The 26,530-nt window shown below is 38.0% G+C and overlaps 1 protein-coding gene across 3 annotated transcripts; it reads right to left on the reverse strand.

The window, feature by feature from the left end:
- Positions 1-129: 129 nt before the first annotated feature.
- On the reverse strand, positions 130-25,908 carry MARF1 (meiosis regulator and mRNA stability factor 1). 3 transcript variants are annotated; one of them, XM_057406816.1, is made up of 27 exons: positions 25,868-25,908; positions 24,369-24,576; positions 22,628-22,777; positions 21,008-21,182; positions 19,742-19,968; positions 18,725-18,842; positions 17,787-17,959; positions 16,589-17,023; positions 15,894-16,063; positions 15,629-15,790; positions 14,753-14,942; positions 13,863-14,041; positions 12,877-12,957; positions 12,360-12,596; positions 11,450-11,569; positions 10,933-11,108; positions 10,485-10,705; positions 9,641-9,783; positions 8,104-8,237; positions 7,376-7,578; positions 6,686-6,913; positions 5,687-5,917; positions 5,375-5,587; positions 4,541-4,601; positions 4,306-4,446; positions 3,101-3,271; positions 130-2,566 (listed from the first exon to the last, which is right to left on the reverse strand). In XM_057406816.1, exons 2-27 carry the CDS (start codon positions 24,513-24,515, stop codon positions 2,334-2,336), a joined length of 4,719 nt encoding a protein of 1,572 aa, XP_057262799.1. In that variant the 5' UTR covers positions 24,516-24,576; positions 25,868-25,908; the 3' UTR covers positions 130-2,333. The 3 variants fall into 3 exon arrangements, with proteins under 3 accessions (XP_057262799.1, XP_057262716.1, XP_057262886.1); XM_057406733.1 differs by having other exon boundaries at positions 22,124-22,777; XM_057406903.1 differs by lacking the exons at positions 130-2,566; positions 3,101-3,271; positions 4,306-4,446; positions 4,541-4,601; positions 5,375-5,587 and having other exon boundaries at positions 5,775-5,930; positions 22,124-22,777.
- Between the last annotated feature and the right edge of the window lie 622 nt (positions 25,909-26,530).

Genomic DNA, 26,530 nt, shown 5'->3' on the forward strand with positions numbered 1-26,530 from the left:
AAAATTGGTCTTACACTAAATCCCAAATTTTAGCTCTCTGCTCTGTCTGGCTAATTAAACTCAACGTGTCAGAGCAAGTTAAGGATTCTAGGACAGGGTTTTTGCAGATCTTTAAGACAAGGACAAGAGTTATGCTTGCTTGAAAATTTTATTGACACAACTGTTTGGTCCCAACACATGAAACAGCACTTGAGCCACAAAAGAAAGTGTCCAAACAAAGTAGACAGCTAAGAAAAGAATTCTTTCTTCTCCCTCCCATTCCAAGAAAAAGATAGTGCATAAGTTGAGGGCTTCAGTGACTTTTTTCAAACAGACATGAATCTGAAGTAGTACATTTCAGTGTTAAATTAAAGAATTTCATGGATGCAATGCTTTTAAACCTAAGTCACATCATTCATTTAACCCTTTGGGTAAAAAAATATATTGCAATTCAATTAGCTATTTTGTTACACTATGAACACAACTCTCAAAAAGTATTATTCTATTACTTTCAAACAGCAATTTCATCAGAATCACACATGAATCCAGAAGAGTTATGCTGACCTCCATAAACGGTATAACCACCACACTCACTCTGACAAATACCATATTTTCCTCTGAAGAAAAAGGTTTTCTTTAGAATTCCAGATGACTTGTAGCTGCATGTCATGAAAATGTAATTTCAGGTTGGTCTTTTCTCCAGTGCATGCTCTTCTGAAACAAAAATCTAGACTGATCAGTGTTAACCTTATCAAACTTAGGGTGAAAGCAGATGTTGCTGCATTTGACTCATTAAAGTAAGCCCCCAAAAGCTTACTTCTCAATTTCTCTTTCCATAGCAGTATGTCTGTAGAGGTTTATTAAAGGACTCAAAACACCGTGCCATAATGCTCAGAAAAACTTTCAAGTGTTTCTCTGCATTCACAATGGCTATAAGTTCACTACTGATAATACTCGGCTAAGTTTAAAAGATTTTATAACAAAATCTGACTACTAAAATTCTGTCTATAGCCATTATTCAGTGGCATTTCTTGTTGCTGGCTGAGAAGTTAGAGCCCATGTTCCATCTCCTGTATATTACAATAGAATCCACCTAAAACAATATTCAGTTGGCCAGCGGAAAGCCTCTAGTATAGGTTATTTCAATACTACAAGCAATTTATTTGCTGCCTGGCAAATACAACCCCATTGTAAATGCCATTGTTACCCAGAATGGGTATAAAGTCTCATACACTGGATATTTCTACTAACTAGAGTTAAGGTCATCCACTGACTTAACATCTCTTCCAAAGCTGTTCCCTTTCAAAAGCCAGCACAAGGTACCACAAATTGAAAAAAGCTTCCAATGCTAGGAGCAAGTTTTAGAATAAAAGCAGACACAACTAAAGAGAGCACAGATCAAAGAATAAGCTTCCCATTTACTGAACATGCTTAAAAAAATAAAAAATAAGGTTAAGCAGAACAACCTTAGCATTTCCACATGTAGTTAGAACTTTCCTTACAGGTGGAAATAGCATCAATACCTTCTATCACAAAACACGTAAATAAGAACTGCTTCATTATCTGTGATTTATGCATTGAATGCATATTTCAGAAATATCAGAATCTTCCTAACTTCATTTCTAGACACAATAAAATGTGTGTGTATTAAACTCATGACACCAAGACAGTCTTTCCCTTAACCAAATCCATGCCAGACTGGAACTAAATATAAAAAGGGAAGCTTAAAGCACCAATGTCCTAGAAAGCTCCTAAACGGAACTGAAAGCTACAGAAAACACTTAAAACAAGTTTTACAAAAAATCCACATAATCTTCTACAGACATCTTTAGACAAATGATTTCCAAAGCAGTTACAAGTCATCTGAAAGGTCAGAGAACAAATTTCTGAAGGACAGTCAGCTCCTCACTCTCGTCATTTCAGGTCAGCGAGTTAGAATTTCTCAAGAGGCTTTTGAAAGACAGATCATGCATTTTATTAATACTGTCTGAAACAATACCAGTAAGCAACAGCCTATAGAATACAGTATGCTACATGTATGATTACACCACCAACAAGGCTTCAAGAAAATAAAATCTGTTCCATTTTACTTGAATTAATATTCTGCTTTTACTGAACACACATTTATGAAAAACTGTAAAATTTAAGAATAATTTAATGAATACCAGAATTTTTTTCAAAATAATAGAAAAAAATCTGCTCTGCTGATAGCTATGTTCAGTGTAAAAGGAACAAAATCTTCACAGAATACATTAATACAAATTAATTCTAGGCCTTTCATTAAAATACGTAAGGGCTAGCAAAAAGCTTTATTTGTGCAGAGTCCATAGGTATGTGTTTTTCACACTGAAGAGTTAAAGCTTGGTTACAGGTGCAAGTGAAAAGTTTGCTGCCAATTTCACCTTGTTTTTGTGTTGCTTTTTGGCTGGGCTGTCCATGACTACCTTGTTTTGTTGGGTTTCAGAGGAGTGACAGGGAGGCACTGAAGCATTCTCTGTGGTGTTAGGTACCACGGATCCCGAGGTCAGATTATCTTCGGCTGTGGTAACAATTCTCTGTTTTTCTTCTTCTGTTAAAATCATTATCTCTAAAATAAATAAGAAAATTTATTGATGTTCTGTTACTGAAAATAAAGAATATTACTCTGGTAATAGGCAATGAAATATTTTAAAAGAACTTGTCAGCTTGATCTGAAGCCAGAAGATACTTCATGTTCATCTCTGCAGCTGACAGGGTATCTGCTTCCGACTCTGTCGGCATGAGGTACCATCCAGAAGACTGAATTTAATTCTCACACATCAAGTCACTCAGTGGTCAGAAAAGCACTATGAAACTACTGAGGTAAAAAAGGCTGCTACAGGTTGGCAAAATGCAATTTTAGTGGTGGGTAACACCTCTTTGAAATTCACCCCAGAGTATCAAACTAGGGTGCTTACAGTCAGTACTCAGTTTCTGACAGAAGCCACCTACATTTCCAAAACATCACACTGTGCAATGTAGATACATATGTATGTATTTAAATGGAACTTTATGTAATAATGCATCAAACAAATAGTTCTCTTTCCAAATTGTACGAGTTATAAATGCATAAGTAACACAACATAGGCAAGCAAACTCTTACCAGACAGAGATGCAGGGCGTTCCTCAAACTGAATGAGATCTGCAGACTCAAGAACCACCGGATCAGGTCTCAGCTGTGGGGATGGCAGGCAGGAAGGAACTGGCTCACACAGAAGGTCAACGGGAGATGTATTTGTGAGGCAAAGAAGTTCTTGCTCAGTTTGATTAGAAGCTACAAAAATAAGGGAACATCTTTCAAAGTACATGTATCTTGTAAAGGTGTCACTGTTTCAGAGCTGATAAAAGCAAAGTCTTCAGGTGCAGTTCTGAGAATCTGAGAGCTGTGCCTCATTTGAAATATTAAAATCAGATTAATTTATGCTAATCTACCTCAGATTCATTCAAGAGTTATGTTTCTGGATTGAGAGCATCTAACTAATTACAGTGCATCAGCAAAGCAATAGCATGTTACACCTGTTGCTTATCTGCTTGTTTTACTCCTATAGTAAGGCCTGGTATTTGCTAAACTTGATAAATAGGAGAGCTGAGGAAACAAGTCCTACAGGAAGAGGCTTTACCGGAAAAGGGCCAGTTACCAGACTACTCTCTTGCAGACATATCAATACCCTATCACTATTTATGTGCCTTCTAGCACATTTACATGTGAAAATTAAGCTGAAAGTTAATTTTCACTTCACAGGGACAAGCCTAGACTTCTGAAATAGTAACTCAAGAGCCATTCCACACGTTCTACAACCTACAGGTAGTAAAAGAATTAGAGACCACAGCAAGATATGATCTATGAGGTCATCATTACCCAGTTACCTTTATTTGGGGATGGATTTATACCAACAGAACTGCCATTACTTCCAAATAACACCATAAAAACAACATAAGACCATCACAGAAAAGCAGTATATATTCTCATCAGGATAAAAGACATTTCTAGCAGAAGCTGCTGCTGACCATCTCTGCTCAGCAGCTTTGCACTTACAGACTTAATTTCCACCAAAATTCATGGCAAGTGGTACTCTAGCAGTTACATATATACACACAAACACAACAGACAGCCGAGGAGAACAGATGCCCTTGCCGAGAGGACACATACTTAACTCTATGCTTTGGATGAAGGTTCAACAGCTTCTAAGCCATAAAGCATTTCTACAGAAGTTCAGACTGAATCACACAGCTTTCCCTATGCTGCTTTGATTATTCTGCTTATTTCCCTCAAGAAAAAATTTCTTACATAAATCAGTTTTGCATTACCATTGCTAGGTGCTTCTAGATGCGGTTCCATTGATGAAGTGGATCCTGCCATCTCCATAATTTGTTCATTATTGTCAGTAAGTTGATTTCCATGATCATCCACATGATCAACAGGGGTAAAACTAGGTGAGCTAAAACAAGCTACAAAAAGGCAAGTTCATTTGGTTCATTTACTCAAGTCACATCTTAAAGAAAAATGGAAACTAAGATATTGCTCAAAATTGAAATGGCTTACTTTTCATATCATTCTTTAGTACCACAATTCTCTTATGACCATGTCCTTTAATCCAAACCACCTATAGAGAGAAAAAAAGGCAGAGTTAAACATCACACAGGTTAATCTCAAAGTCTAAAGCAGCTTACTCACTGCCTTCCATTTAGTTTTGTGCTGCCACTATTTCAAAAATAAGCTGTATCACATTATTAATTTGTACTACACCACATAAGTAAAAGCTTTGTCTCAAAATAACTGATGCCAAAGGCAAACTATTGGGCTAGAAAGTGTACTAGTTATTAACAAAACTGTTTAAACACAGAGTTAGAAAATTCTATTTTGTCACTCTCTGGAAAGATTAAAGGAAAACTTTAGCCACAAACCTGGTTACAAAATTATCCCAGAGCACTTTAGACATGCGGATGATAAGAAAATGGAACAGCAAATCCTTTATGTGGCACTTCTGACAAGGTCCCAACTTTTCATTCCTAAAACCAGGCTACACTATTGCCCTGATCAAAATGATGCTTCAGTACTGTATAGACATTCATTTAAGACAGAAATCATTTATCCCAATTGATGACAATGCCAAGAGTGTAGCGGCCTCACCAGGAACAGTTCTTAAGCAAAATTTGAGCAAAGATGTAAAAATATTTTTCTTATAACATAATCCAGATTTCTCAAGAAGCTATTAAAAATACAATTGCTATAAGCCTCCTTAGAGAAGGTTATGATTCCAGTAATTCACACCAATTACGGGAAACCACCAAGGTGTAACTGTGCAGAACAGTACATGTATGCATGTACTCCATGCATAAATCTCAATGCAATTGGCCAGGATGGAAATCTTCACACCTGTGGAATTGCTCCCAAGAGCTCTTCTAAATTGTTGCATCCATATGCTTGATGTTGCAGCACTTCTCCTGTGTATTTGCTATATGCTACTGGGAATTCATGAAGAAAAATCTGCTGATAATGGTAAGTGTGAAGTAAGGACCTCACATTCTTTGCAAACACATACAGATTTGTAAGCTTCACATATTCTTCTTCTGAACCATTGGTAAAAACCTATTAGAGAAAGAGAATTAGAGTGCATACTTCCGTATCCTCTATTCACAATATCTTTTCAAAGCATGAAACACCAGAAAAGAAAAAGAGCTTACATACCTCAACCAAGTAAGGCAGACTCTTCAGGAGTTCAGTTAAGGTCATATATCCATATTCACATGGATTAAGTGAAGTACTATGGGTTGTTTCATAATGCTGTTTGAGCTGTTCCACAGAGAGAAAGGATGTTTCATCCCAGGACATCAACAAGACTAGCAATTGGGCAGTGAGAGTTCGCAGAGATTTTCTATTTAACAACTGAATTTGCTTGCCAGATTCTGTGTCAACAACCTAGAAAAATGAACTGGGAATGAAATTAGGGACAGGGAAGAACCCAATTTACAAATAAATTGCATAGCTTGGGTTTTGTTTGAGCACAGCTGTATCTGGTATTACATACCAGCATCTGATAGCCCCCCACCCAAAAGCACACAGGATAGAGAAGCTTATTACACAGAAAAAAATATTTTAGATGTACAAAAGCTGAGTAGCAGTTCATTCACATGATCAGACGCAATTTTGCTCTTCATTCCGAGCCAGTTGGACCTGACTGAACTCCAGCCTGACCACCAGCTACTAAACTGGAGCAACTGAACCAGTCAATGTAACTTTTCCACTGATATACAAGACCATCTATGTATTTACGTTCACAGTCAAAGCCTCAAACCATAGATAAAAAAAAGTTAGGAATATAAACTAAAACAAAACATTATAGACTTGGTTAATAGAAAATGATTGCTTTTACACAGAAGTCTGATGGAAAAAAGAAACCCACACCCACAACAATTTCTACTGTTAAAATAAGTACTATAATACAATCTTCTACTTATTGCTGAACAAGCATGAGTTTTCCTGAAGAGAGCTGAAAGGTTACAAAAGAACTATGAGATCATGGGAATATAGAAGCTATATTTAAAATCCCTTTGGGATTTCCCCAATTTAATGAAATATTGTTTAGAGAGTAAAATACTAGGCACACTGAGACCTGTAATTTGAGGCAAGTAATTCCTTAGCATTACATACCTTTTAGAGGGATAAACTACAAAGATAAAACATTACCTTTACAACATGGCAAAGTTTTTGCATTAAAGCTGGAACTGAGCTAACATCATAGTCATGAAGACGCAGTGTGTATCCGAACGTTTTGCGGTACTCTGTCAGTACATCACTCATCATGAGGCAGTTGTCCTTCTGAGACCGCAGTAGTTTAACAAACTGGGCAGAAACTGCTTTGACTTGTTCCACCTCTGTAAGGGTGAGGATTTTCTCCTCCCCACATTCCAATACCTACAAAATAGAAAATACTCTTTGTTAAAGTGATTTACCTAATCTGGATGAAAAAAGTGTAATTAAAATTCAGGGCTTGCAAGGCAATCATTTGCTATGTAGCAGGGCTCAGCTACTTCAAAAGATATGTATATTGCAAGTAAAACTATCTAATTTCTGAAATTTAACAACATAGGCCATTAGTTATCAACTTTTTTTATTAAGCACGTTTAAAAACTTTAATGAAAGTTAGCTCTAATTTTGGTGCACTGAGTTCTGTTAACGTAATACAACTTAGAGAACTTGAATTTTACTAAGTTTTACTAAAATAGCTGTAAAGACTTTCTTCAATACAGCTGTCTAACATTACAGGTGCACAGTTTATAACACACAGTGAAGTTCATGAGAAATATAAACCCTGCTGAAACAGTTGTACAGATATCAGAAAAATGCTTTAGCACAGCTTAAGATTTTGGAACTTACTTGTAAGACCTCTGGTATGGCTTCAAAGAGTTCAACTAGTTTTGTAAAACCATAGTAAGCAAGTTTACACTGGCGGCCAAAGTGGTGATGATAGGAAGGAATAAATTTATTGAAGGGCATTCGAAAATGGGGTTGATGGCGCAGTAAGTCTACCACCTCTTTAGCAAACCACTTGGTTCTTTCAATTTCTTCTTGTGTACGTTCTAAAATTAAAAAACAAGGCAAAAGCGGTGTACCAACACAATTATAAAATGCAACAGAATGCCATAAAATATGGCAACTGATTTACAGCACACCAAGTCATTTTCTTTTACCACCAAAGACCTTGACTAAGCTTATGCATTTGATGTCCAAAATAATCAGATGATCAGCACTTTGGGAGACCTTAAATAGCCAAATATGTTGGTGGGTTTTTAATATGTGGAAATAACCCACTCTCTAACCATACCACAGAAAGTTTAACTCCATGCAGAAGTAATAATATTATGTGTTTTGTCACATAAATGTTCTTTCACATAAATGTCACATATATGTGCTTTTATATCTGTTCCACTACAAGCATTCCTAGAACAGCAAATTCTTTATTTGCTAGAAGTTCATAACTTGGTTACGAAGGTAGAAACACAACATCAAAATATCCAAATCACTGCTATATACTTGAGTTAGCAGACTTTTGAAATAGTCAAAAGTTTCTTTACCAACAGTAAAAACAACGTACATGGACATACCTCTTTTGGGAATACAGATTACCATTTCATTGTCTTGCTGTGACAAACAGATGGTTGTATCTGGAATTTCTGATATAATATCAGCTAGTTCACACACTCCATACTCAGTAACATCCCAGTCCTTAGAAAAACACCTGAAAGTTTTAGAAAATTGTAGAACACAAGTATTAATGCATCCTGTGCAGGCCAAAGAATAAAAAAAAAGCTAACATGTAAATTGAAAGAATACACCTCAAGTCCTAGAAAACCCAGAATATTCATATTGAAAATAATGCTAACATGTGAAACAGGGGAAAATATTCTTAATTCCAATTATCTACCCATTCTAACCATAAAAATAAGATAAAAAAATCAGAACAGCTGAAATTTGAATGGAACATCGGAGGTCACCTAATCTGACTTCTCTGCTCAAATACGATCACTTACAGCTCAGGATTGCATCCAATTTATATCTTTACTATCTCTAGAGAAGGAGACTCCACAACCTCTCTGGGCAACCTATTCCAATGCTCAGTCACCCTTCAGTAAAGCAGCTGATAATACACTGATAGTTCACATGATGCTGGAAGACAGAGCTGTATGTATCAACCAGTGGAAACCTCAAACTACTCATGGTGATAATATTTAAACCTGAGCTTGAAAAATATTACACAAGTGATTTAAGAAAATGTAATTACGTTAAACAGCTCCATATGGCTACACTTCCAACAGCCTGTATTTGCTTAATAGTTAGACATATGCTCTTCTTGAATAAGTTTAGGTCTCAACAGGAAGCAGAAACCATTCCCTGGAAAGCACCATATTAAGCATATGAAAAGGTATTTTACTCTCCCCACATTCCTGACAGGAACCTGACAAGCAAGAACACTTTACATATATTCTTATTCAAGAAATAGCCAGAGCTGACTACAATGGAGATGCAGATTTAGCAGATTTAGAAACAACTAATAATATATTTTTGCCAACAGTGGAAATATAAGTAGAAATGTGCATTCCCAAAAAGGCGTGTTGGAACAGGCAGCATCACAGCACACATGCAAAGGTAGACCACATGTAGCACTAAGATGCTACGGTTTCAAAGCACCTTCAGTATTACTTTCTACATTCTTAAGGGAAGCATGGTTCTCAGTTCTAAAAAAAAAGGACAAACCTAAACACCCAAACCCCAAAACACACACCACCCACATTTTTTATCACACTAGAACAGAACATTCTTCCTGGCAATAGTAAGATAGGCATTACTCCTCGGTTTTGTGTCATTACTAAATCCAGTTAAAGAAGTAAGAGTGTCTATTGACAATCGCCATTTTATTTTTCCCCTCTAAAGAAAGCCTAACACTAAATTTTCCTTTTACTGTTCATGCTACTGTGCCATGACCTGCTCACTTAAATCTAACCTCACAGTCACAGCTTCAAAAGAGAAATGAAATACAATAACCCATTTCAAGCTCCAATACAGTTAAATAAACCTAGTACTAAAGGAAGTAATAAAGTCATGCCTTTTACAGTTGTTCCCATTCCATTAAAGATAACTTACCAGTGATAAGCCTGTAAGAATTCCCTTACAATAACTTGTTTACTGGCCTGGGATTTGAGAAGCTTCAGTAAGTCTTGAGTAAAGCGCTTCACTTGAGCTCTGTGTGTTAGAGTTAACAAGCGTTTGGAACCCATACCAAGAATCTGCAAGAAAATTTTATTTGATCACTCAGATCTAGCATCCTCAGTAAATTGTTTTACAAGATATTTAGAAGCTAGTTCTAAATAGTACAGGTAGGTTAGAAATAAAGGATATAATACAGACAGTGTTTAGAAATACAGCCTCATGAAGCCACATGTTTTGTGCACTACGGCATATAGCATCAAGAAATGCAGAAGTGCTTTCCCAGATGTGCTACTGCAACTGCTGCACATTTCTACTGGTTATTTTAAAATTCTGCAACCAGCTGGTGTTCAAAGTAGAAAGTTAATGTGACTGTAGTGTTTTTCCTGTAACACAAGGCCACATAACTTGTTTCACACAGAAATCCTGCAAGTCATAAGCTACACATCACAGCCTACCTGACCAGCACTCAGCCTCTGCTCTGTTCCAATGGTGAACAGCACAGTTTAAACCTTTTACCCAAGCACTAGCCATAGGCTAAAAGTGGGTCTGAACTTTATTTAATCTAAGCCTCTGGAACAAAGCTGTTTTGGAAAGGTGGGGACAATAAAAACAATAAGACTAACATCTCAAAAAAAGAGAACAATTACACCTCAGGTTCAGTTAACCATCTCTTTCAAGACAGACTAGACATAGCACCTATTACACAATACCAACCAGTAATTCAGATAGTTGAAGATACAATTCCCCAAGTTAAAAGGAACAGTGCCATATAACTCACTTGCAATACATGAGGCACTGCTTCTAGCAGCTCCATTAGTTTAGAAAACCCATAGTTAGACACACGGCATTGTTTTGCAAAGTGATGATGGTATGTTGGGATGAATTTACTGACAGGTATGACGCAGGACGGTTGGCTTTTAAGTAGATCTATCACTTCTCTACTGAACTGAATAAGTTGTGGATTACCTACAGGGCTCTTAGAACGTAGAAGCCAAGGATCTAAAATAAAATACAAAAAATAATCATATGACTGAACCTTTCACTGATATTCTTCCACTAAACACTGCAATTTATGACACAAAACAAACAATCCAAGAGTGAACATTCAGGCTAAAAGTTTCTCTTTATAAGAAGTTTAACAATTGTACAAGATGTTTACTTCATGCTACTCAATTTTTTTAAGTATAAATATTATTTCAGAGAAAATTTTAAATAGAAATATTTACCTGTAGTAGGAGGCGGTGGTTTGTTATGTATCCATTTAATAACTTTAATTCCATTTTGGGCAGTCGCAATGTTAACCCCAGGAACACAGGTAATGAGATGTTCTAAAGGAACACCACCCTGGCCTTCTGACACCATTTCAAGATCACTGAACTCTGACATATAACAATCAGGAAAACTTCAGGAAAAAAAAAAGCTTCCATTATACACTAAAATATCGCTAAAAGTTGTCCTAATTCTGTTGAGACGCTTACTAAGCAAGAAGCTTCAGCAGCTTACTAGCACATTACAGAAAACTTCATAAACTGCACCTTTTAAACACGTGTGTCTTTTTGCTCAATAAGAATTAAAAAAGTAGTAATTTCATAGGCACTTATTTGTTATAAAAGCTACCACCTTACATAAGAACTGGGGGTTTTATACAATAGGTAGTTTCAGTGCATTACAACAGCCAGCAATGAAGTTCTAAATCTTTAACCTACAACCCTTACACTTAAAGCCAAAATTAAAACACTTTACCTTAGTAAAGGCACAGTACCCTCATGTGTCTGTAGAAGACTGTGAACTTGGGGAGCAAATGTCTTCAGAGACAGAATCACAAAAGGAATTTTATAAGAATCTGGATCAAACTCACGCTCACTGTAAAAAAAAAAAAAGGAGGTTAAAGTTTACATGCTCGTTCTACACATCCCTTTAGCACAGCATACATGTGCTCACATACACACTCATAATAAACATTAAACTACATACAGTCAATACACTGCTACTAAGTGACAGTACCACTAATATACAGTCACAAGAAAGCTCCATCTTTTCTTCAACATAAAAATTAATACAGCTACAGCAAACTTCGAGAAGACAAACAGCACTAGAATACCACATTTTATCAGCATTAGATTAAAATTTTCAAATTAAGTTTTTGCAGCACATACCAGGCAGTTAACAGTGAACATTTGACTGCTCTAGTAGCACAACCTGCCTGCTGCCGAATAAAACAAAAACTAGAAAATCTTCAACCTGGTATATGAGTCACTTACTAAATGTAGCTGGAGGACAAAGAAAAATGGTCAGTTCCAACTATAATTACATAATAACATAATTCAGGCTAATAGAAATCTCTAATATGTTTAACATTCCTATAAAACTAGAGGAAGGTAGCATACCTTTCAGATTCTGCTTAAGTAGTATTCAATCTTGGCAGCTGTTCTAGAATACAATAATCTTACCCAAAAAGACTGATTCATGAGGACTACCTAGAAAATTCAATGTGTCATCTCATTATTTTCTGCCTGATTTAGTCTGGTAAACACATAAACAGTGACTGGAGCACACTATATGAACATATATACCTTAACTTTAATATACCTGGAAACGCTAAATACTATGAAATCTTACAAAGTATTTGAACAGCATTTTATACACAGCTTACATAAAGTCTTTATTCAGGCAATGCTGCTTACAAACAGGCTCATGATATTCCAACTCTTCAAATATTATAGGACTACAGTTTGCTGATGAACCATCATGTGACTGTGAAGATCCCAAGGGACTCTGCCGGGCTTGGCTGCTGGGCAGAAGACATACCAGCCGCCCACTTCCTTGGTCACGGATTGCCACCGTATCTGTTAGCTTATATAAGTCTGATACAACTAACTTATGCCCAAATCTAAAAGAAAAAACATGAAATACACATTAATAACAAATACTGCAATATTTTTTTTGTTTTTAAGAAACAGGACTATACTAGAAACTATTCTACGCAAAATATTAAGGTAACTAAACCTATTCACCCCAACATCGGAAATGAAGTAAAACAATGAAAACATAACCTTCTCAGAAAGGCCAGTATTACAGTAATTGCCTCTGGATAGTAATATGATGCATTATCTAAAAACAAAAAACTCATAATACTCCAAAACAGAACACAACAAACAAAAAAACCTTACTTTTTTTCGTAGATTTCTGTGAATTTGAACACAGGCAGACAACAAGCAGGTGCATCCTGCAGAATGGACATCGCTTCCGAGCTACAAAACAAGTTTTGTAACATCAGCACAAATTAATCTGTTAGTATTAGTCTCCAGCCCAAATTGTTGAAATATTTATAGATTAATTTTATGAACTATAAATGTAATGGGGAAAGAAAAACATTCCCTTCCATCCCAGCACCACAAAAGCTGGCTGACACTTCAGATCAGGGGAGTGCAAATAGTAAGATTTCTGCTAATTCATTAGGTAACGTCTCTGAAGAAATTGCATCTTTCATAGGTAGCAGTAAGATTTGTAGTATCTATAAAATGCAACATTAAAGCTGCAGCATTAGAAGTTATCAGCCTGGTCACAGGCATAAACTAAAAGGCAAGAATGAAATAAAGTTGTAAATTATGCAATGGCAATACTCTATACTCCAAGCACTATTTTCACTGGAGCATCTGTGAAAAGGTTAAGGTAACTTTTTCCTAATGCTTTCTTTCAGTATGGAAGTTTAAATAGAAAATGCTCATTCTCACAAGCATCAGCACTCCAGTTATGTCATCTTCCATATAGAAAATGGAAATCAAAAAACACCAATAGCATTTAAACTGTGCACCCCATTCTCAAAGAGACAAGTCATATGGATTTTCTTGGAGGAAAGAAGTAAAGAAGCCAAGTGTAATCTTAACTCAGCTGCACACAGTCATCAAGATATACCACTATTATGAAACAATACTGGTAAAACTGTTAAATTATTAAACATAGATCTAGTCTCTTCAGATGCAACTGAAGATGTAAGCACAGTGTACAATTGCTAAACTGAAAACTAGCCTAGTTATATTTAACATATTAATCATATCATAAGACAGATTTATTTCCTTGTCATTGCTTTGCTCAGTCTTTTGTATCATCTTTCAGCTACATGCTAGAACAATTAAGATGCTATGGTGCTTATTACCTCAGTAGAGCAAGTGATTTACTAGCAGCTCCTGTTGTTAATGAGACCTGGATCCTTTTACCACCAATTTGGTATCTGTGAAGACTGTTGACAGCACTGATTGCTTCTCGCAGACTTTCCATCTGAACTATAGCCTTCAACTGGTAGTCTGTATGAGGACTGAGCTCTATAGATTTTACCTGAAAGGAAGATAACACTTTGTACATTTATCACAGAATGTTAATCCAAGGCAAGCCACTCAAGGGTAGTACAGACTTGTTTTGGCCAAGAGCCGAATATACTGCAAAATGAAACTCGGTATGATGAACCATGGCCAACAGGGCAATGCAAACAAGAACCAAGTGCAGTAAGCCTTGGTGAAGGCAAGGCCATGATATTCCTTTAACACAAGCACCATCTTCCCGAATAGAAGACTGTGCCAGAAGAATGTCATTTACAGATCAAATAGGACTGCTGCAGAAACTACGTCTCTTTGCATAGCTGCTTTCTACATATCCACATTCTTCACGTCTGTTTTGATGACTTTAATTCAAAACAAACTCAGCTTTTACTGATATTTTTAAGCTGACATTAGGAATTCAGCCTTACAGCTTAAAAATGTTTAGCAGCTAAAGCAAAAGTCTCTGCGTGACTAATAAACCACTTGATTTCATATATAAAACTTCAGAATAACAAATCTATGAAGACCACATGCAAATTAAGAACCTAGTATACATGATGATCTGGTCTCTTTAGAGGAAAAAGACAATATCTCCTTTTTACAAAGTTTAAAAGTCATGTTTCAATAGATTTCCATACCTACTCGACATAGCTAGACCATAAACATGTCTGTAATCACATAAACAGAAAGCACTAAAAACCAGATTTAATAAAGGTATTTTAGCTTTTACCTTGCCATGTCTTGAGAAAGTTTCTTGTAAATGTTGCTGCAACTCTTTTCTGGACAATCTGTAATCTATATTGCTGACCTGAATGTCTGCACCATTTGCAAAGGGCTCAGAGCAGTCTGTACCACCAGTATGATTTACTACATTAAACGTGAGTGGAGATGATCTATTTGAAAGGTTTGGAGACATACTCCTGGGTAAAATAAAAACATTCACGAGCTAAGGTAGGTATTGCACAACTCTGATATATACATCACAAAATTATTCAGAAAATAGACACAGGTCAAGTGCACAAGCAGCTCTTTAAACGTATTTTCTAGTACATGCATGGGCAAAACAAATTTCACCACAAGCAAAACATTGTAAGAAAACAAATACTTCCTACAGACAGAAAGGAAAATCATTCATACTACATCTCAAAGTTAACCAATTTAGTAATATACTTGGCACTAAGTCTTGCACTATCTTACTAAGACATAAATAAGTCAAACTCATTCACATGATATTAATAATTGGCAACAGTTAAGTATTTAAGTCTAGAAGAACTTAACAGGCCCAGATAAATATCTGCCGGGAATGTCAAAAGCACTGAAATTAAGGCAAGAAAAACATCTGTAATACCTCTGAATTTTTTGAGGTTTTTTGTTTTTGTTTGGGTTTTTTTTACATTTGTCACACAATGTTTCTGAAAGAGAGTTCACCCCATCTTATATTTACTTCTACCCTCTGTCAGCTATCACACAGCACCATCAGCTTCCTTTTGCCTCCACATAAATTAGTATTACTGTGCTCAGCATACACAACTCCATATGCAGCAATAATAAACATATATATACTGATGAAGTCTCACTTCACCTCCCAAATAAGACAGACACTTACCGAGATGACCAGCAACTCTGAGACATCAGTAAAGGACTGAGCTGTCTTGAGGCTGTCAACTTACTGAAAGCAGAGGGATAGCTGACCTGAAATACAGTTTCATCTTTGTCTTTTTTATCTATAGGAGAATTGGTAACGCTCCTGGAAGCGGAGGTCTCTTTTCTATTTACAAAGATATAAGAAAAAGAAAACACATTATATTGCAGAATTCACATTAAACAAAAGTACAAAACCAAATTAAACACTGATGTCTTTTTAAACATACTTCTGGCTGCTTTTACAGGATGTTTCTCCCATTCCACTTTTTTTGGTTGCCAGAGAGACAGGAGTCACTGCATTAGAATTACTTTGAGGAGAAGGAATTTGTTCTCTTAAATGTTCTTGTTGGTTTTCCGTATTTCTACTTATGGTCTTTGATTCAAGGTGGCACAGCTCCTGTATGAAACAGATGAAAGGTCAACATAAAAGCACCAGACATTCCTTAAGAGGCTTTCCTTGTGATGGAACCTTAGTTAACTGACATTCTTTTCTTCAACCACATTTTCATTGGCACTTCTTAAGCAAGATTTGATTTTCTGTAACAAAAACCATAAACCATCGCCTAGTTGAAGTATTTTTGCTATACTGTAGACCTACCTTAGTTTTCCTTAAAACTAGCAAAGTGGATCCCTCTATATGTTATATTCAACACCAACACAAAAGTCAAAGCTGGCCTAGGATTAGAGACTCAATTAGTACCAGCAGTATTGCCAAATTGAGAAAAGGTGATAGACGGGGGAAAAAAAAAAGGAAAGACTTTCAAATTCACTTTGTTTTCCAAGCAGCTAAATACAGCTCTCATTCGGGAATGTCACTATACATCAGTTACTTATTAAACAGAACGGACAAGTTCACAATAAAGGTGTAATAAAAGTAAACCTCAGAACACGAGGAAAAGAACTAAACAAGGTAAAACAATACCTGTAAACTTTTAACATTTGTGGGTTTGGTGACAGTTCCATGAATCTGGAAACCTCTTCCAGCAGAGCCTTTGGTACCAGCAGACTGATCACTCGAGTCTTTGTTGAGGAGGCACAGCTTTGTGTTCTTGTTAACTTTTTTGGGAGACTTCACCTTTTCAGTTCCAACAAAGCCGGAACTTTTTGTTTCATTAACTTCTTTGTTTTTGGGAGTAAAAGACACTACAATCCTGTTACCAAATACGTCTTCATTTTCCATTCGTTTCTGAGCCCGTTCAGCACTTTCTTGATTTAAAAAACGGAGAATTGCACTGCTTCCAGAAATGCTCAGCACCTTCCCGCCACAGTTGTCTGACAAGCGCCTAAGTCTATTACTCACACTTTTGCTGTCTCTGTTTGCTGGCAGATTATAAACATATAATAGTGTATGGCATGCCTGTTTAAAGAGAGCAAGATTTTAGTTTGATTACCTCAGAATACCCTCTTGTTCAAACCCAGTATTTTTACACTGATTCTGGTGATACCCTCGCCCCCACTCCTTCCTTCCTCCAAGTCATTCTTATTGCAGCATTCAGTTTGTCTGGAAAACTCTTATACTAAACCTCTATCTCCAATATAACTTGAAGTCAACAGATCAACGCCTGATCAATTCTCCAGGAAAGAGCATCACTGTTTGTGATCGAAGAATTCTACATATTCTACATGTGCATGTGAACACATAGTTCAGGAAGTTATTTCAGAGAAAGAAAAGGTTGTGAGTGCTGCGCAAAGACAACACAGAACTCCAGACTGAATCATCAGAAGACAGAAAAAACCCAAGAACACAATAAGACAGTCATTCTTTGTTAAGAAAGCATTACAGAGCTGTCTTAATGCACAACTAAGTTCTTACCCTTTCTGCCAGTGAAAGGCATCCAAGATGCATTATCTGATAGATTACTGAGTGGTAAGAATGTGACCTTGCAATTTTACTTTAGTTAATTACTTCTCATTATTTCATTCTTTCAGTCTTAGAGCAGAAAGCATACATGGTAGTAACCAAAATACAGACAATAGTCAAATATGCAGCAGACATGTCCTACCATAAGAAAGTCCATGTAACTTCAGCCTGTTCTCTCCCTAAACTGGGGGAGGGGTAGGAGGAGAAAGGAAATTGACACTGTGAAACATCTGTTGCATTAAGGATTAGAAACCCTTACCGGCACTTTCAGCGGTAACCTTGGTGGCAAGTCTGAAATGAATTCTTCAAAACAAACAAGCTCATGAGCATGACGTAAAAGTGCTTCTGAAGCTTGGTTTTTATGTACCAAAATTATCCTGAAGCCATGTCTGTGTCTCAGGTCACTGAGTTCTAAAGCAAAGTTTACATCCGCTGGAGAAAAAAAAAGAAAAATAGAATAAGGAAATATATGAAAAAGCTTAAAAAAAACGCTCCACAATAACCAAACCACCCCCAAAATTCAAACCAGATTAAACAAGCACAACCCCAGGTCTCACTTACTGAGTTCTATTTACCACTGAACATTTCCAGTGAAAAAGCACCAACAGCTACAAGGCTTCTCAGTAGATATAAATGAACAGTTAGCATTCAGTCTCAGAGAAAGGCTTCCTTTTAAAAGCAACTTTAGCTATTTACCAGGAAGGCACTTGACTGGCACTGTATACTTGGAGAAAACATTTGTTTAACTTTAGGGAGAAGCCCAAAGCAACAAACAGCAATTAAACAATTGAGTGGCTTGCATATGCAACTGTACAGTGTACTGCTACAAGAATAAAAACTAAATCAAACGCACTTTGCTCAAAGCATTCTGACAGATTACCACATGGAAGACTCAACAAGTTTTACTTTATTAGCTTCCTGCTGAAGCTGTCTAAACTTGAGGCAGTATTTACACACATACTTACTGACACTCAACAAGGCATCAGACTCCAGAGCTGACTGAACTAAGCCAAGTTCTCATCTTACCGTCCCTACTTTTCTCTTACTGCCACTGACATTATTAATAAATTCTTAAGTGATTTAGTTAAAGCTGATTCTAAACACAACCCCTAGAAAGCAGAATAGTGTCATATGCAAAAGTATGACTAAGGAAAAGAACTGAGTTCTGCACTGTAGATGAGCACCACAGACACTTACTTGACACAAGAACCACAGTGGCAGGTGCAGTGTGTGTATCAGCAAATCTCCTAAGACTCTGTCTGAGTTTATCATCAGCAGCGTTCTTTGCTGTAGCATTGATGTGTGCAACAGTCACCTATGGGAAACACAGATATGCTCTAAAAAAGCTTGAACGTGAACTGTGCTTACTTAAATTTAGTTGTGGCGTTTTTTATTAATGTAAGTATAAGCTTTCAAATGCATCTTTTATTTAGATAAACTGATACACACATGCATGAAATACAACATGTATGTATCTCAAACTGTTCCAATGATCAGTGAACTTCAACCCTGGTTGTTCAGCAATGCCTTAGGAATGACATTACTGTTTTGTGTTAAAGATCACAGTTTACATACCTTAAAAACATTCCACAAACTCTCATTTGAATAGAGAGGTGACAAACACGGCAAATACTTGCTACCAATTCTTTTCAACTCACACAAGCAGATAAAACTTTCAACTTATTTTATCTGCAATTTAGAGGATGTGAAAGGAGTTCTGACTTACAAACTTGCACAGAAAGTTAAAAAAAAAATACCACGAAACAAAGTACCTTGATGGAAAAATATGTAGTGTTAAAGGTGCCTCAACCAATACTACTAATTTACAAATATCCTCACTAATCAATGTAGTACTAAGTAAAAAAAAAAGTCAAGTTCTCAGAACCATAGCGCTTTTAGGTTAACTATTCAGCTGCAGATTGGAAGAATAACACTAAAAACACCACCATCACTTACTACTGGATGAAATCAAAATCCTCTGTGAACACTAAAACTAAAGCTAAAACTGTCACCTGCACAATGGAATGCAGTTTCTGAAAAAGTATCACATCAGGAGAGTTCAGCATCAAAGACCCCCCACCCATAAACTAATAATAATAAGCTCGTGCACTAAAAGCCATGGAAGCTAACAAAGCTTTAGTGAACAGGAATCACTATTAGCACACTCGGTACACAATCTCAAGCAAGAACACCAATTAGATGCTGTTTTGATACCTGGCAGTTGTTCAGCTCCTGAATAACTTCTTTATTTTCTTTACTAATGTCACACACACAGATGAATTCTGCCTCTCTGTGACCTTTAAAAAACTTTTCACGAATCCTCTGTACAACTGCTATAGCTGAACGGCCAGTGGGAACTGAGCAGTTTTCAATATCCCAGAAGACTCCAATGGGGGGCAAGTTTTCCAGAACTTGGCCTGTTATTGCAACTTCTGGAGATCCTGTACAGGTTTAACAACACAGACCACTTTAATCTCAAAAGCCAAAAATGTTGAACTTAGCATCCTACAAACTTTGCACACAGAAAGCTTTACATTTCACAGAACAACCTGCCCAGGAATGCAAGTTCAGTTCTATTTTCTTAAGGAATTTCAGAAACAAGTCTTAAACAGAAATTGCATGGGTATATGCTGACTAGTTACTTTCACAACATTCACTGGAATTGCATTTTGTAAAGACACTTATATAGGGTGGTAAAATGCTAGTAAAGTTATCCAAGTTCTTATTCTTCCATACTTTAACTTTCATACTAGCTATGATTCTGTAACTGAATCAGTACTAACACTGTAGAAATACCATGTACTTATTTCGCACAATAGTGTTCTCTCAAGAGCACAGAAAAAAAGCTATCTTGTAATTATAAACATCATGCCTGTACTGCTTAGAAAGTGACACTACAGACTAAGAATATGCTTTTCAAATATGGCTGAAGATAATTTCCTTGTACACCACCAGAACAAAATAGCTTCCAAGTTGTTAGGATTTATTTCCCTAGTTCTTAAAATGTTAAAAAATGTAATAAAAAATCTAAATAAAAATTAAATCAAATCTTGATGCAAACAATACAGAAAGTTCTCTAGTCAGCTACCAAGAAGGAGAAAAATGACTGCTACTGCTGAACCCAGGACAGTCAGTCACAGAATCATAGAATGGTTTGGGCTGGAAAAGACTTTAAGATCATTTAGTTCAAACTTCCCAGCCATGGGGAGGGACACCTCACACTAGACCATGCTGCCCAAGGCTCTCTCCCACTTGGCCTTGAATGCTGCCAGGGATGGAGCATTTACCACTTCTTTAGTCAAAACAGATCAATCCAAGTTATGACTTTGCAAAACAGAAACAAGGTGTATTTTTATTGTTTAATCTTCTATGACTTTACAGATGTTGCCAGAGAACAGTGCAATTTAAGAGAACTCTTCATGTACAGTGGTATTCAAGGAGGACATTCACTAAGTGAAATTTCAAACAAATGTGGTTTACCATATTTCTGTGGTGATTTTCCAAGGCTGCTTGCCAGAAGCAAACTCTTCTCATTTCCTGTTCCTTTGGTTCCACAGCCATTACATATTGGGATAGGAACAGGTGCAGTCTGTGCATTTGGAGGAGGAATATTTGGCCATATTTTAGCAGCATCAACTAGGCTGTTTCTGGTTGGCTGTCGGGACAATTTTTCAAAATACATGCTCATTTAGTACACAATATTAACACATAGTGTTCCATGCCAGAAACACTCAGTTTCCCTTCTGCAACAAACGGAAGTTCAGATACACTCTAAAAAGTTAATTAACAATATCACTGCATGAAGGAAGCTTCTATCCTAGAGTCTTGTCCTAGCATACTTAGTTCTAGATTTCCAAATGCAAGGCAAGATTCTGTTAAACTCAGCACATCAAGAGGTTCCATCACCTAGCACATGAAATCACCACAGTGAAGAGCACAAGGCTGAATTATCCCTCTCTCCCCCCAAGTAGTGGTCATAATCACAAACATAATTAATTCACTACTTAGCTTACTGAAATGAAAACATTTCACTTTTATAGGGGAAACATAAATTTGGAAGTTTAAGTAACATCTTGCAAAGTATATTATTTCACTTGAAACTAAAATTATGATTGAATTGTGGTAGGAATCAGTTCTAAAGTGTACCATATAAGACTTAAAAAACCAAAACTAGAATATCCTTACAGCATCAGACATTTCACATGAGTTACAAACGGATCTTTATTGACCAGCTGCCCATGGGTACATATTAACTGTTGTTAGCTTGCTCTCAAGAGTCACTACTATGCAACATTTTAATTGGAACTGTAAAGAAGAGGTAACTGTCTTTCAAATCCACACAAAATTCTGCTTGAATACATTAAAGGATCTCCCGTAAGTTAAAACACTGTGGTAGCCTCTTTAGTCTTCCTATCAAACTGAACGTTACCTCAGAAGAGATATGAACTTCAGAAGGATACCTGGTATGTTTGGACTGTGCATCATCAACTGGGAAGATGCAAGCTGCAACCTGTTGAAACTGGTGTTTTGCTCAAGTAACATTATTTCACCATTTGACATATACCACAATGAATGAGAAATGTGATGGGTACAAACCTTGCTCAAGCAGTCACTGCAGTAGTGAGAGCCCTTTAAACAAACCGAAGGTGCCATGTTTAGGTGCAAAGGATTGGCGTACACACGTGATGTTAGCTCCGACTGTGCAATATGCTCATCCAAGTGGCCTGCAGCCCCACTTGTGAATTCAGAACAAGGAAAATAGCCAGAAGATGTGCAGCTCTGAAGGGCTGGATACTGATGCAGTTTGTGCACGTTACCATGACAGGACTGGAAATGGAGTTTTCCACAACAGGAAAGATGTTGGCAGGAAGATACACTGTTTTCTATGCACATGCCTGGGAACTCACTTGCAATGCTTCTAGCTGGAGGAGTTTTCAGGGAAGATGCAGACTGATAAGCAAATCCTGACCCTACCTGACAAGTAATCGTCCCAGTGCTTTTTGAGTCTAATATTGTGCCAGGGTGAATCAAGTTACCACCACCAACACAACGCATTTGCGGAGTACAAGAAGAGTCAGAGCCATGAGCACAGCAGCTTACTTTTGGGCCAGGTGAAAGCTGTATTTGCTGTTGCTGAAGAGGATGAACATCAGGAAGCGGAACTGCTGGAAACAGTTTAGAGCCAGCATTATGAGGCAATGAAGCATCCTTCAATTCTATAGCAGCTTTCTTGTTCTCCATGTAATCCTTCTGGAAATTGAAAGCTCAGTTACATTTAGATGAATTAAAACATAACCTTGTAATATAAACAAGCATATTTTTAGACTGTTACAATTTCATTAATAACAGATTTTGAAAAGTACCACCTTCATGATTATTATTAACTGTCTGAACATGTAAGATATTAAAAGAAACATGCCAGTTATGTGTGCCAGCATGATCTATATTGGTATCAGTGGATTTTCAAAGCAACAAAAAGCTACAAAACAAATAGCAATGAGTCTGTAAACCAGACTTTGAAAAGCAGTGTTAGGCCAAGGCTGAGAGATATTCTGCAATCGATGGATGCACTGGAAAAAAAAAAACAAACCAACACAAAACCACCACAGTGTGGAGGTACATAAAAAACTTTTATGTGTCAATGATGGCCTTAATATTGTATTAGAGTTTTAGAAGTAATGCATTAAAAGACTAAGACTTCAAAATATTAGAAATTCTATCAATTAGATAAACTAAGAGGACAGAGAACACTAAATTTTCACAACAACTATGCAAGTACTTTTTGCCTACTCTTATTTAAGATATCAAGATGTACAGACATAAAGCCATACACAGACATACAGGGTGTTTTTTTTTAAATGGCAGCAGGGAAGACTAAACAAAGTTATGAGAAGCACCTGAACAGACAAGGTCAGTAGAGCTAATCTGCACACAACTCACTGCTCCAGAGCTTTAGGCCAGTACTTTTGAACAACTTTCACTTTCCAAATTGAATTTAATGCTTTTCCTACTGCACAGTAATGAATAACTGATTACCTGACTTCAACACCACCCCTCTCTACCTGATGCCACATCTTAAGATATACTCTGCCAAAAACCTGTCCGAACTTGCTCAGATGTTAAATTCCAGAATTTATGGCAGCTGCCTTCCCAGCCCGATACATGAGAATAGCAACACAACAGGACATGTGCTTATCTGTTTCTCCCATGTCTTTTACTGAAAGTCAGATTAACACAATGAATGGGTGTTAATTAACACCTGGAGCTTGCCTGCTCAAATAATTCACTGTTTTCTATTAACTCCTTTTATTCCTTAGCACTCTGCATCTCCAAGGTACAGAACTATATACAGTTATGGAACAACATTTAAAGAAATGGAAACAAGGGAAAATTAGACATTCATGAAGAACAGCATGCACAATTGCTTTAACTACTAAATAATAATAATAATAAGTCAGAAGCTTCTAAGTTTGCCTCCAAACTGGTAAAAATCTGTAAGAATGAAGACTAGTCCCCTACCCTGCTCTCCAGCAGTAACTTCACAGAGCTTTCAAGAAGCTGCCTTACAGACTTTTTAAGCAGTGAGTTGTATCATTACAGAACTGTAAAGAGTAGAGCCTGTCAAGCAAAGCAATTTGCCTGCTTTCACCAACACAGATGAGAGCAATGACCACCACTAGAGACCTTAAATTCCCTGGCAGATTTTGTATTTAATGTGGTAACTGCTGTCTCCTCATTCACCCCTCTCCACTTGCCCCCTTTAGTCAGCAGTAAGACTGCAGTTAGTTATACTGCTCTACGCCAGGATACTGACTGTGCCTTTAGTAAAGCAATGAATTACCGTTCTTGCACTGCAAGGCAAAGATTTCTCAGCAGCAGAAAAGCAATCAGAAAGTTTCCAGAGCCATGGTTTTGCATCATTCTCTTGTCGCTGAAGCCATCCGAACGATCTGTTGCAGAGGTTCTCTGTCCTATTTCCTTCCATCATACAACCAAATAAAAAGGTTCAACATTCTTTCATTCCCCCTTCCTTTCATTCTTCCTACCTGCTAAAGAAAAAAAAATACATTCTTTAAATAACCATTCAGGTAAGACAGAAAAATTCTCTTATGAATTCCACTACTGCTAGATCACTGAACTTGCATTATTTATGTTAAATTAAATTATGCATATGGAACATGGTTTGACTACTCCCTAGTACAGGAATATTCCTCATGACTTGCAACACAGGTGACACAGTCTGAGGAAAACACTGTTTAAGTCCATGGCATTACCTAGAGTCCCAGAAATGCATTGCTGCTGACATGAATAATTTCCTGAATTTTCAGCACATTCTTCTAGAAACAGAAGCCAGGAGGTAGGTTTTCAAGAACAGCTCATCAGCAAATCCAAAACAGGTGCAACTGAACACACCTGAAAGAATTAACTGCATATTCCTTCTCCTTCCACTAGCTAACAAACTTATATACACACCTGTATTAGCCACACAGCATTTAGTATTTAAACAGAGCTTTAAATTATTAAAATTATTTATAAATACTTACATTAATTCTCAAGCTACTCCACAGCACACCACATCAATTTAGCTTTACAGAACCACAAAAAGACCCAGCCACACTCCACCACAAAAACTACAGTATCAGAAACTAAGTCTTCTTACCCTCCAATTATGTATCACACACATTAGAAAAATGCTCCTTCAGATTTTTTCTCATTAATTCTATATGGATTAAATAGCAGTACACTTGCCCCTGTGTTATTTCTAACCACAAAATAAGTTCGACTTTTTAAGAAAAAAACATCTATACGCAGGAACCTAAAGTACCCAGAATTATGCTGAACAAAAAACTAAGTTAATCAAGTTCTACAGCTCTGGAGCAAGTTACTTTAAAAAACGTCTGGTAGCACCAATTCGTTTATGAATTAAAAAGGAAACTGAAACCATTTAGCAGTTGCGTGCACCACACACGTCCACGTTCTGTCCTCTGCGGCTCGCCGCTGCCCCGGTGCCTCCGGCTCGGCCGGGCCCGCAGCCCGGGGGAGGCGACATCGAGGCCCGACCCTCCCCCATCCAGACAAACAGTCCTAACACACTCGGAGGTGCTGCCGGACGAATGGCCGCTCCAGCCCGCGGAGCTCCACTGAGCGCGGCCCGTAGTGCAGCTCCGCCCGGGGACCAGGCTGCTGTCTGCAAGGGGAGCGGGCCCCGCCCCCACGAGCCCGGCCGCGGTGTCCCGCCCGGGGCCTCCCCACCGCCGCAAGGCAGCGGAGGCAGCCGCGGGCCGGCGGGAGCCGCGGTCCCAGCTTATCCGTGCCCTGCTCCCGCTCGCTGCGCCTCACCTGAGCCGCCCCTCGCACACCGCCACAGCCCGCCACAGCCCGCCACAGCCCTTTGTTGTCCTCCTTCCTCCCTCTCAGCTCCTTCTGCCGTCAAGCAACACCAAGCGCCGGAAACCAGCCCGCTGCCGCAAAGGCGGTTGTCGTGATGCTCTACTCCCTCCTCGCTGGCGCACAGCGGGCTAGGCTGCGGAAGGGGCCGTGCGTTTTAAACCTGCCGTGTGCGGGGCAGGACGGTACCCGACCCGGGGCTGCGAGGGTTGCCCGCCCCAGCTGAAAGGTGCCTCTGGCCGCACTGAGGGGATGGGGGCGGCACCTGCGGGGACGCGGCAGGCCCCGAATAAGAGCACCTGGGGCTTCCCCGGCGGGACCGCTGGGCAGACCTCCTGTAGCTGGTACTGGTGAGGCCGCACTTTGAATGCTGTGTTTAGTTATGTAGTCCAAGACAGATACTGAGGTGCTGGAGTGGGTCAAGAAAAGGGCAGCGAAGCTGGTGAAGGGTCGGGAGCACAAGTCTGATGAGGAACGGCTGAAGGAACTGGGGGGCGTTAGCCTGGAAAAAAAGGATGTTCAGGTCAAACCTTATTGCTGTCTACAACTGCCTGACAGGAGGTTGTAGTGAGGTGGGGGTCAGTCCCTTCTCCCATATAGCAAGGGGTATCGTAA

The sequence above is a fragment of the Pezoporus wallicus genome, unplaced genomic scaffold (genome assembly GCF_028554395.1).
Source record: "Pezoporus wallicus isolate ANWC-B61680 ecotype Strahan unplaced genomic scaffold, APGP_CSIRO_Pwel_v1 contig_8000, whole genome shotgun sequence".
Taxonomy (NCBI): Eukaryota; Metazoa; Chordata; class Aves; order Psittaciformes; family Psittacidae; genus Pezoporus; species Pezoporus wallicus.

Bases quoted from the DNA above. Each gene is read 5' to 3' on its own strand.
- MARF1 (XM_057406733.1), bottom strand. From the start codon at position 24,515: ATGATGGAAGGAAATAGGACAGAGAACCTCTGCAACAGATCGTTCGGA. The intron at 18,843-19,741 runs GTATCAAAACAG...TGTTTCCCATAG, and splicing joins AGGAGCTGAACAACTGCCAG to GTGACTGTTGCACACATCAA. The intron at 7,579-8,103 runs GTATGTCCATGT...TTTTAATTTTAG, and splicing joins AATCTGTATTCCCAAAAGAG to AACGTACACAAGAAGAAATT.